Raw genomic sequence first — 11216 nt, 5'->3', positions numbered from 1 at the left:
TGAGCTGAATGTACCCTAGACCTTTCTGAATTAAAAGACTCCCACTGCTCACCTTTCGCTACTTTCTGTAGGCTGTCAATTGCCCAAGGGCACTCAGCTGCAGCCTCGTCGAACATATGGCGCAATGTATTGCTACAGAGGAGAATAAACGATAGGTTGGGCATTATTTCGCCATGAAGCGCAACTACTGGTACGAAAGGCACAACGGGGAACATGTATCCTTCGAGCAACCAAGCATCTCCGGCATGATCTTTCTCAAGCCCTCAGACCAGCCTTTAAAAGTCCCCGTCAAACTCCAACGTGATCTCGACTCCCTTCTCCGAGTGAACCGCGGAAATGGGAACAGTAACAATGGTCGCTCTGACGCCGTGGTTGACGTTGTAGTGGAGGTCCGCGCCCGTGACGTTGACCTTGATGGAGTCCAGGTTGCTCTCTCCGCGGTGCCAAAAGACAAAGGTGTAGTCTGTGCCAATGTACTTGGACGCCTCGGCGCCAAACTTGTTATGGGGCGCGTTGGCTGTGAGTCTGCGGGTGTACTTTCCGAAGTCCTCTTGGTCGGAGAGTCTCTTTTGGGTGAACTACCGTGATTGTCAGCATGTTTTCTGTTCCCGAATGACAATGTCCACGTCTTGTAAAATTTTAGAACGAGATGAATGCGACATACCTGCTTGATCTGGACCTTTGTGTAGTTGTCGTTAGCCTGGGCATCAGCAAGACCGTCGTAGTGGTGTGCCTCGCCGTACCAGGGACGCGCGCCAACGGCGGTCTCCAATGTAGAGTTCTTTGGCGCGCTGTCCCTGGAGATGCCGTCGTCGAGATACATGTCGTAGATCTGTAGGTGTTTCAGTCAGAACAAGTCTTGATAGAAGTAGGGATCTTAGTCCTTACGTTGTCCTTTCCGGGGTAGACGTGGACGGTTATGGGGTTGGCGTTTTGAGGGGTCGTGCTGGGATCGGCAACGTAGTCCCTGACGCCGACCTTGGGAATGATGGCGCCTGATTTGTTTGTTAGTCAAAGATCTCTTTCAAGAAAAGCTTGTCAAATGGCGACGATTACTGACCTTCACGGACATACATGGGAGTCGAGTACGGGAGTTGGCGCTCGTCGTCGGAGATTCGGCAGTCGTACTCGATGCGTTGGCCACCAGAGGCAGCGGGACCAAGAGGAACGCCGAGAGGGTCGTCAGGTCGCAGGTTCAAGGGGTACCAGGAGTCGGGGTACGGCAGGTAGACCTTTCTCGACTTCTTCTTGCGCCCATCCTCCCCGACGAGAGCAGGGGCGACCAGGAGATCCTTTCGGACCATATACTGGGAACTGGTGAAGCGACGGTTCTACAAGAAGGTTAGCAGGTGGAAATCACGGTGGAAGATCTCAAAAGGTAGCATACATCGGCGCTGAACAGAGAACGGTCGAGATGATCGGTGACGGGCTTTGAGTTATAAGTTAGTCCATGCATCTATCAAGTTGTAATGCTGATGACGGGTACTCACCATGGCCCTAGCAATCGGCAGACCGTTGATCATGTTCTCAAACATGGCATCGTAGAGCAGTTGCATGAGCGAGTAACGAAGACGGATCAAGTAACGGCAAGTCGGCAACACAGCTCGGTAAATCTCGGCCTCACGACCATGGAACTGATCCTTGTGTTGCTCGTAGTGCAGCTGATAGGCGTACGGCTCCTGGAACCACTTGCCATCCTTTCTCCTCGTGCCCTGCTTAGGGCCGTCGATCCAGGTTCGGAACCTCGTGTAGTGGTTTCTGAAGGCATTAGTGGGCATATGGAATTGAGACTGGAGCACAAAACTTACCGGAACCAGGGCAAAAGGGAGTAGGCCCCGTACCAGCGAATAATCAGCTCTGGGTTGGGATAGTTTTTCTCAGACTCGATGAACTCGAATCCACCGACATCAGCACCAGAGATGGTGACGCCGGACAATCCCAGAGCGAGGACCTGCGCAACAGAGATGCGGAGGAACTCCCAGGTCGACGAGTTGTCACCAGTCCAGAGCCCAGCGAAGCGGTGGCTGCCGGCGAAGCTGCCCCGTCCAATGATGAAGTTGCGTCGGTTCTCGCGCCACGCGAGCTTGTCGTTCTTCTTGTCCTTGGTCTTCATGTGCAAGTGGTTGAGGCCGTGATAAGTGGCCTTGTGCAGGTTGTAGCTGTACAAAGACCAGATCTCAATGGCCTTCTTCTTGTCGGCGGCTTTGGGGTCGCCGGACCACCCATCGGAATCCAAGAGCAAGCGGAAGGGCAAGCTACGGAGGGAGAAACAAATCAGAATGAGTCCATTGACAAAAGGGGGTCCATCTCGACTTACGACTTCATATCACCATACTGCTCGGCGATGCAGGGCTGAGTCATGTCCTGCCAGACAAAGTCCAGGCCGGTTTCGAAGAGATACTCGTACTGCTTGCCCCACCAGTAGCGGACGGCCTTGTTGTTCAAGTTGGGGTAGTGTCCAGGGTGGCCATTCTTCCAGCCGTAGTAGACGCCGCCGTGGAAGGGGACACTCTTGTTAAAGCTGTTGGAGAAGGTGTAGTCATCTCCATCCCAGTAGTCAGGCTTGTCCGTGTTGGGATTGGTGAAGTAAAGGTTGCTGGTGCCGTACTGGATGTACCGCTGCTCGAGAGCGCCAGGGGCTGAAGGATCCAGCTCTCGCTCATCCTTGAGGAAGTACTGGTTCTCGAGGCCTTCATTCAGCGTGTTGTACGAGCTAGAGGGCACATTGCTGATGTATGGCGTGATGTTGGTGCTGCACTTGACACCGAGCCTGCGCAGCTCAGAAAACATCCACTCCGGGTTGGGGAAGTGACCCGGACGCTTGTCGATGGTGAAGGTGCGGTAGTCATCCTGCATATCGACATCAATATGCATACCATCAATCGGGAAGTTGGCCTGTCGGTATCGATGGACAGCGTCCAGGACCATCTCTTGCGTATCATAGCCGTAGCACCCCTGATGATAACCTAGGACGTATCGGGGCTTGAGCTTCGGCTTGCCGACGACAGAGGTGTATAGCTGAATAACTTCCTGAATGCTGTCTCCGGCGAAGAAGATGCCCTGGAAACTGTTGAAACGCGTCGCCACACGAAGCTGAGTTGGGTCCTTCATGCCAATGTCCACACAGATCTGGGAGTAGTTGTCGATGAAGGTTCCGATCTGGGTTTGATAACCCGGTTGGGCGTCCACCTCAATCCAGTACGGTTCCGAGTGATAGAGAGGCTCACGATCATCCAAGGGACCGACGCCGTAGACGTTCTGGTACCTCATATTGTCAAAGTCTGTGCGCGGGGTTTTCATTAGTTACATGATCCACGCAAAGCTTTCGGTGGGCTTACTGAAGTAGTTCATGTACGTCTTTTTCTTGAAGAGGTCTTTGCCACCTTGCTCGCCAAAGCCCATATAATCAGCCGTAATGGACTTGTCCAGGCACAAGATAGCAGAGTGCTCGCCATAAAGCAAACCCCTTGGCTTGGTCTTCCAAATCACAGCAGGGCGGAAACCTTCGTTCACAGGAAGAGTGAGGCTTTCGACGACATCCTTCTCGAACGTCTGCGGCACAGGTCTCGCCTCAGCGGGAGCAAGGCTCTTCAAAAGACGAACTGCGGTGATTTGGAAAGGGTTGCGAGAAATCCAAAGCTGAACCTCTTTCTCAGGGGGTGCATTGGGGGTCCGCTGAACGACCGACTGCAAAATATAGTATTGGTCATCTTCAATCAGCTCAACCTGCCATGCGAGCTCTTCGCACTTGTCCAAGATGCTGATCAGCTCGGTGGTGGTATCTCGGATGAGAGTACGGCTACGACGGATGGTTAGAGGATACGTTCTGCTCGCAGTACTTTACGCTGAATCATAAGACAACTTAGGAGACTTACGTGTTGTAGTCCGAAAAGTGAGATGGCTCTGTGTTATGCGGATCAAAGCGAATTCTCCATACTCTTGGCCTCAAGAACTGAACAAGAAGCAGAGATCCATCATTGAATCTGAAGATTCTTCCATGGCTACACGCTGGGTTGAGCTTGCCGTCAGGGAGCTTTTGGTCGGCATCGCTGTACGACACCGACTTGGGCTGCTTTATGCCAGAGCCCTGACCATCAATCTCATCCTGGAAGAAGTCGTCGGCCTTCTTGAAGATGAAGTGATCTCGAAGTTTGGTAGCTGAGACGTCTCCGCCGCCCATTTTGAAAATTATGATTAAGACGTAAATGTCAAAACAAGGTATTAGTGAAGATAGTGAATGAAGACTCAAGAGGAGCACGTTAATCGAGCTGGATGTTTGCCGCCTTTCGGGTTCACGGCTCACGTCTTATATGGTGGCAATGTCCGAATCGATCCTCCTTGTTCACGGTCATTGCGGAGATACCAATACACCCACGAAGACAGGATCTCACGAGCCAGAAACATGAGATTCCATGCTTTACGATCGAGACTTGGCAGGATGTTCGTTTCCTCCCCACTTCTGCCGTTTTCATTCCGGGAAAATGTTGAGATAACAGTCCAATTTTCATCTCACTGAACTTTCCTGAAATAGTGGCGTCTGAACAACTCATGAGAGACAGTATCATTCCTTTTCCAGTGTGACACGGTGGTTGACCAGCCATCGCAGGATGATCATCGAGTATGTCACTCAGTTTGTCGAGCCAAGTCGTCCCAGAATAGTAATGGTTCAGGTGAGGGATTTATCAGATTTGCATTCGTCCAGTATCACGGGCATCTAATAAACTGCTGTGATTTTCTCAACCAGAATGGTCTCAACCCCGCAAATACACATGTATTTCATACGTTGAACTCCTGTCAGTACCGAATCCCCGAATGCGGGGCGGACCGCGGGCCGCCTCGGAGGCTGAGACAAATGTCTCTTATAGGTTGCAATCATTGGACCGACTCTTGTGTTCCATTGGAGACGGGAGCGCGAGAATCTAGGAACAACGCTGGTGCCCAGGCACCGTTCAAAGAACCCGTAAACCCGACCCTTGAGCAGGCTGAACGCGCGTCGACGCAATTCGCTGGGTAGACCCGTGGACGTTCCCAACGAGGTGCTAAAGATCTGATTCAAAATAGAGGCGCAGACAAGGCTACTACAGAAGTCTGCATGCGATGCGAAACCCTATCACCACTTCAGCCTGGCCCCTCAGCTATCTGAGCCGGAAACACATAGCCAGCTCCCCGAAGATCAGGCCATATTTTCAGGAATTCGGGCGTTCCTCGTTCACGAAATGATCCAGAATTAGTCCTAAAGTGGATCATGAAATTGGCCAACTTTCACCATACTGCCTACTACCATGGTGCCACTTCCAAGCCCCAAGTTCTCGACCTCGCCGAGAGTTCCGAGCCCGGAATCATGCAATCTCCACCGGACCCTGATCGTTCCATCACCCGCGGATCCTGCCCCAGAGTCGAATTTGTCCTAGACACAACATTTGGCCGCGTTGATGTCTCGAACTTGGCGGTCCCTGCGTCGGGCGTTTGCATGCCAGATACCCCGCCCGACTGTTCGCCATGCGGAAAAGCTGAGCTAAGACATCATCTGCCGGCAAGCCAATATGGTGAGACTGATTCAACTACTTCTAGATCCGGCCTGCGGGGATGAAGAATACTATGTTGCTAGCGATACCGGTTCCATGCTTTTGCGAGTGTCAAGTTCGTGAATACATGCAGTTTCTCCACGATGACTTGGATTTGGTCGGATAGTATAAAACTTGCTGCGCAGCTGTGGTTTTTGGATGCGAGGCCAAGCAGATCAACCCCCCCAAGCATTTCATCTCTATCTTAATTCTGAAGAAAACAAAATGGCGTCCATCGACCTTCCAGTGCCCGAATTCGGGCGTGCTGTCATTGAAGACAATAGAAAAGACGGCTACTGGGTCGAGACGTTCAAGTTTGGTGAAGACGAAGTTCCAGGACTTGTTGCGTAAGAATCTCCATCTTCAAATAACTCGCGGCTGGTCGTCTAATACCCGATCGACACTGACTCTTTTCTAAGATCTGGACTGGCTTCCGGAGAAATCGAGTTCCTGGATAACCCTATTGCCGCCGCCAAACATGAGGCTAAGGCTAAGGGCGAGGAGTTCTATGCATCAGAGATCGACATCACTGGACGTACGTGGCATGCTTGTTTTACTTACAAGATAATGGTTCTGACATAAAATTAATAGCATGGAAGAAGTATCAAGTGGCCAAGTTCGACAGCCCAGTCGCCGTCGTGGCCGTTGACATCAACAGGAACGGGTTGACCGACATTGTGGTCTGCCACGACTATGGCCCATTCATGCTTGAGTGTGATCCCAAGGGAGGCTGGATCTCCTGGCTTGAGAACCCCGGTCGTGAGAACTTGGGAAAGGAGCCTTGGAAACTCCGCATGATCGGCCGTTGGCCTGCAATGCATCGCATGAAGGCTGGATACTTTACACAAAAGTAGGATGGAAACTCACAAGATCTAGACTGCTGTTCGTTGAGCTGACCTTTGACTAGATCTGTGATGGAGATTGTTGCCGCATCGGTTGTTTGTGGACCGCACGACAAGGTTAGCCTGTCGTCGCCGTGGCAGAATGCGTTCTGTTCCTGCTCTCTAATCACTATCTACAGATCACCCCCATCCCCATCATCCGCTTCCAAGCTCCTGAGGATGTCCTCAATGCGTGAGTCGACTGCCTTGAACCAACATAGTGACTTGCTAACAGTTGTCAGCACTGAGTGGCAACGCTCAATCATTGACGATGAGAACTTCACCGTCATTCATGAGTTGACGGTTAAAAAGTAGGTCGACGCTTTTCACTCCGCGCGCCGACGAGAGGAGCAGAAGTTCCGGGAGCTAAACAAAATCCAGATTCAATGGTCCTACTGGACTCGATTCTATCATGGTCTCATCCCGCGAGGGTGCCAACTGGCTTTACTATGAAGAGGGCTCGTGGAAGCGACAGCTCCTCTCGAGTGGAGAGCCGAAAGAGGACCGACAACAGCCCAACTCTCTATCGCCGGGATCTGGTGACCATTGGGGCACTGGCTGCGCTGATGCTGGCAAGATCGGCGACGACCCATTTGCTTACATTGCGACGCTGGATCCCTTTCACGGCACGACGGCCTGCGTCTTGTCCAAGGTTGGTCGTGGTATGAAAGATACACAGTGGAGGCGCCACATCCTGGATATCTATGGCACGCCCAACCAGCTCATGAAGTATGGTGATGGTCCCGGCCACTACATTGTTTGTGCCGATTTCGATGGTAGGTTTCTTTGACAACAAATGCTTTTCACGGCTGGCTGACCCAGAGTTTTCTACGTGTAGGCGATGGCGACGATGAGTTCCTTCTGGCTTTGTTTGGCTCTCTCGATCGCGATAAAGACATGGAGTCTATTGTCGTAAGTTAGAATGAGGCCCCGTATCTATGGCGAGATTTTGGTTGCTGACATTCAATTCTAAAGCCAACGAAGGGACCCAACCCAAATAAGGTGAGTGGAAACGCAAAACTTGACCCTTTCAAGACCAAGAGCTCACGTTACGTAGGGAATCATGTACTACAAGGCAATCGACGTCGAGAAGGGATTGTTTGCAAAGTGGAAGATCGCAGAAGAATCATCAGCTCGCATTGCAATTGGGTAAGTTACCGAGGCTGTGCCGGATTACTAGACACAATGCTGACACCGCACGTTCGTAGCAACTTCACCGGCTCTGATAAGCTTGACTTGATCTCGGTAGAGTACAATGTTCCTCGGTATTACGAAGAGCCCAAGCCTGTGATTACGCTTCACGTCAATAAGTTTGCCAAGCCCAAGCCCGCCGTGACTGAACGTCACATCGTACCTACGGTGTGGGACAACGAAGGCTTGGTGTATCTGGCTCGGCCTAAGGAGGTCAAGAGTCAACAGTCTTTCCCTCTGATCGAGGTTGCAAACTACGCAATTAGCATCGAAATTCACCCACTCGGAGCAAAGATCCCTGTGGGCAAGAAGGATGGCATCAAGGTCCTTTACGGTTCCGTTGCTGATATCGAGGGCACTCGTACAGCCCTCGGCTTGCCTCCCTTCCCCCGGATCGCGCCTGTCTCTAGCGAAGACAAAGAACTCAGCGCCGACAAAGAGAAGGGGGCCATCATCCTGAGAATTGTTTCTCTCGGCGAGCCTGGCGTATGGGAGAAGGCCGGGGATGTCCCCGTCAAGACAACGTTCAACACCAAAGAACTTGGCCTGGAGTTCCCCGACCTCAAGTTCACCAAGGTTGAAGATCTTTGGTGGGGTGACAACTTCAAGGGAGTTGACTTCACCAACATGTCTGGTTTCCACTTCCGATTCCAAGACGACAAATCACAGATCGCGCATCTGCAGTTCTGGACTGCTGGTGAGTTATAATAGTGTTCCAGGAGCAGAAACTGTTTCTGATCGATTTGCTTACCATATCCTCTGCAGGTCACAATGTTAATTGTGGAGTTCACAACCATGGTAACGATATCTTCCAGGAGATTCACATCTGTCTCTCCCCTGGAACCGAGACCGGAGGTATGTGGAGGCTCAAGGAAGGCAAGGAGCCTGAGTCTGCCGGGCCGGATGACTTCGACAAGGTCCCACTTCCCCGTCTCAACGAGCATGGAGGTCTGTGGTACCGCGACTCGTACGGCGATGCCGTCCGCGGGCACAACAATGTTGTCTCTTACCCATGGCACAAGTGGCAGGGAGGAAAGGGCAAGAACGTCGATGTCTGGTTGGCGCTGGAGTTCAACCCTGACTTGGCTCAGTAGGCTGCAGTCCGATGCAGACGTGCAAGATTGGCGAAGTGTTGCTGTCGCTCTCTTAGTAATTTTCACAAACAAGGTAGCTTCTAATATTCTAATTCCAGTGATCAACAGACTGAGAATTTCATGCGTGAATGGTAGAAAGCTGTCGCTTTCACGATCGGACACCATCTCTAATTCTCATTCAAGTCCTTACGACCATGAGTAAATAGTGGGCGGCTTCCTCATATATAGATAGCCATTGCCTACTATTGGATCCGAAAACCGAAGGCCACTCTCCGACATGAGCGGTGTCTAGATCAACGATGGAAGCTGTGCCAGGCGTTGATGTCACAATGGGAGCTCAAAACTCCGTGACCAAAACTCCGAACGCGAAACTCCGGCACCAAGACCCACCAACATGCCTCCGGTGAAACGAGTCCCAGCTAGAAATGCGAGCGGGTCAAATGAGAGACTCGCCAATACTCCGCATGACTAGGAGATGTTTTCTTAGTGCCATCGTCTGTGGATTTTCATCTGCCGGCAGACGATTGCTACATCGGGCCGAGCCCGAAACATCGGAGAGGCGAATCCGCCGGAGTTCTGACCTGCTGTGGCACTGACGACATGAAGGCGTCCCCAACATCCCTGGCCTGGGGAGTTTCTGAGATGCACAAAGGACATGTATATAGGGCCGATCTTGACCATATGACTTCCTACAACTTTGGTAGGAATGACAATATCGTTGAAATCATTCGTACTTCACCACAGGTTGCAACCATGGCAGACTATTCAGTCTTTTCCGAGGCATCTCGAATTCTCAACGATGTCTTGCTTGCCGACCCCGCCCTACGACTCCCAGACTCTTTCAAGAAAGCAGCTACAAAAGTCAAGTTCTTTGGAGATGATGCAAAACCATTCGTCCTCACGCCCTTGAAAATCACCGAGTCATCCGCTTCTCTAACCGCCCTGTTAGCCACCGCAGCCAACGTTGCTGCGGCAGAGAGGTACGGCATAGAGTATCAAGACGTCCAAGTCAACACCGACGCCGCGACGCTTTTCCTGGAATCCGTTCTGCTGCCAACAGTCGGCGGCAAGCAGTTTCTTCAGGACCCGCAGATGGCGGCTGAGATTGCCAAGATGGACATACACCAGTCCTCAAAGCCCATTAGGCGGTACGCAACAAATGTCTACAAAACCAAGGACGGCAGATGGTACCACCTGCACGGGTCGATGAACGCGGGGCCAACAATGGAGATGTTGGGTGTCGAAGATGTCGACGTGACCCCCGAAGAAGCCATCAAGATCTACGCCGAGAAAGTCGCACATTGGCATTCAAAAGAAATCGAAGAGGTCGCCAACGAGAAGTACTATCAAGCAGGTGTCGTGTGCCACACGCCGGAAGAGTTCTTCTACAGCGAGCAAGGGAAGATCATGTCCAAGGAGCCACTATGGACCATGACCCGTGTGCCCGCTCCGCGGAAAGAGTGGCCGAAAGCGCGAGATGATCAGGGTTTCAAGCCGCTTGCTGGCATCAGAATTATTGACTTTTCCCGGGTGATTGCGGCCCCAGCGGTGTCCAAGATGTTGAGCGTCCTCGGAGCCGATGTTCTCCGCGTGTCATGCGACAAGCTGCCCGACTTCGGTGCGACGATGCCGGACTTGCAGACGGGGAAACGGGACACCAACATTGACCTCAAGACGGAGGATGGCAAGAGTGCTTTTGCTGAGCTCGTAAAGGGTGCTGATATCCTGGTGGATGGATATCGCCCAGGTGCTTTAAAGAGACTAGGATTCGATACGACCTCCTTACGCGAGTTGAATCCCAGCTTGATCTACATGCGAGAGAATTGTTACGGATTCAAGGGACCTCTGGCTCACCGATCTGGATGGCAGCAGATTAGTGACTGCTTGGTTGGTCTTTCTCATCTGCAAGGCAAATTTCTCGGCGTAGATGAGGCTGTTGTCCCGCTTCTGCGTAAGTCATTCGGGCTCACCGGTGCACAACACATTTGCTGACGATTATCCAGCCAACTCTGATTACCAGACAGGCTTGGTCGGTGCTACTGCTGCCATCCAGGCCTTGATTGCCCGTACATCAGAGGATGTCACGTTTGATATCGATATCAGCTTGACACAGTACAACATTTGGTACTACAACCTAGGCCTTTACTCCGAAGAGCAGCAACGGGACCTTAGAGCCCGTGATCCCGACTTCAGCCCGCGGCATTATGACGACATGGGCACTCTGGTTGGTAAGACGCACCAGTCCTGGAAGAAAATTCGCCCCGACATCTTCACCCATCCCGAATACTTCTGGGACATGAGCGGACGGAACTACGGGCTCGAAGAGGACATCAGAGTTCTGGCTCCCGCGTTCAAGTTTGAGACGACTCAAATTGGGTGGGAGGAGCCGACAGGTCGAAGAGGAAGGTCGAAGCCCGAGTGGATCTCATGAATCTTGTTGTGTTTATCTTCGTCCTGAATGGCAAATAGCCTAGGGCACACTTTAG

The 11216-nt window shown here is 51.9% G+C and overlaps 3 protein-coding genes across 3 annotated transcripts; 2 read left to right on the top strand and 1 right to left on the bottom strand.

The window, feature by feature from the left end:
* Positions 1 to 275: 275 nt before the first annotated feature.
* Positions 276 to 4180, bottom strand: CPAR01_15763 (alpha-1,4-glucan lyase; the record flags this gene model as incomplete). The annotated part of the gene is made up of 10 exons (XM_060500011.1): positions 276 to 578; positions 665 to 832; positions 889 to 995; positions 1061 to 1331; positions 1388 to 1429; positions 1491 to 1758; positions 1809 to 2255; positions 2318 to 3281; positions 3339 to 3799; positions 3876 to 4180. 10 exons carry the CDS (start codon positions 4178 to 4180, stop codon positions 276 to 278), a joined length of 3336 nt encoding a protein of 1111 aa, XP_060341200.1.
* Positions 4181 to 5789: 1609 nt separating this feature from the next.
* CPAR01_15762 (uncharacterized protein) lies at positions 5790 to 8730 on the top strand (the record flags this gene model as incomplete). Its single annotated transcript, XM_060500010.1, has 12 exons — positions 5790 to 5911; positions 5984 to 6099; positions 6156 to 6414; positions 6472 to 6523; positions 6586 to 6638; positions 6688 to 6756; positions 6827 to 7221; positions 7284 to 7357; positions 7421 to 7447; positions 7503 to 7594; positions 7654 to 8333; positions 8402 to 8730. The coding sequence occupies 12 exons, from the start codon at positions 5790 to 5792 to the stop codon at positions 8728 to 8730; spliced, it is 2268 nt and encodes a 755-aa protein (XP_060341199.1).
* Positions 8731 to 9483: 753 nt separating this feature from the next.
* Positions 9484 to 11161, top strand: CPAR01_15761 (formyl-CoA transferase; the record flags this gene model as incomplete). Its single annotated transcript, XM_060500009.1, has 2 exons — positions 9484 to 10681; positions 10734 to 11161. 2 exons carry the CDS (start codon positions 9484 to 9486, stop codon positions 11159 to 11161), a joined length of 1626 nt encoding a protein of 541 aa, XP_060341198.1.
* Between the last annotated feature and the right edge of the window lie 55 nt (positions 11162 to 11216).

This window comes from Colletotrichum paranaense (assembly GCF_030867605.1).
Source record: "Colletotrichum paranaense strain IMI 384185 chromosome Unknown Scaffold_21.1, whole genome shotgun sequence".
In the NCBI taxonomy this organism is placed as follows: Eukaryota; Fungi; Ascomycota; class Sordariomycetes; order Glomerellales; family Glomerellaceae; genus Colletotrichum; species Colletotrichum paranaense.
This window is presented reverse-complemented; position numbering and strand designations above follow the sequence as displayed.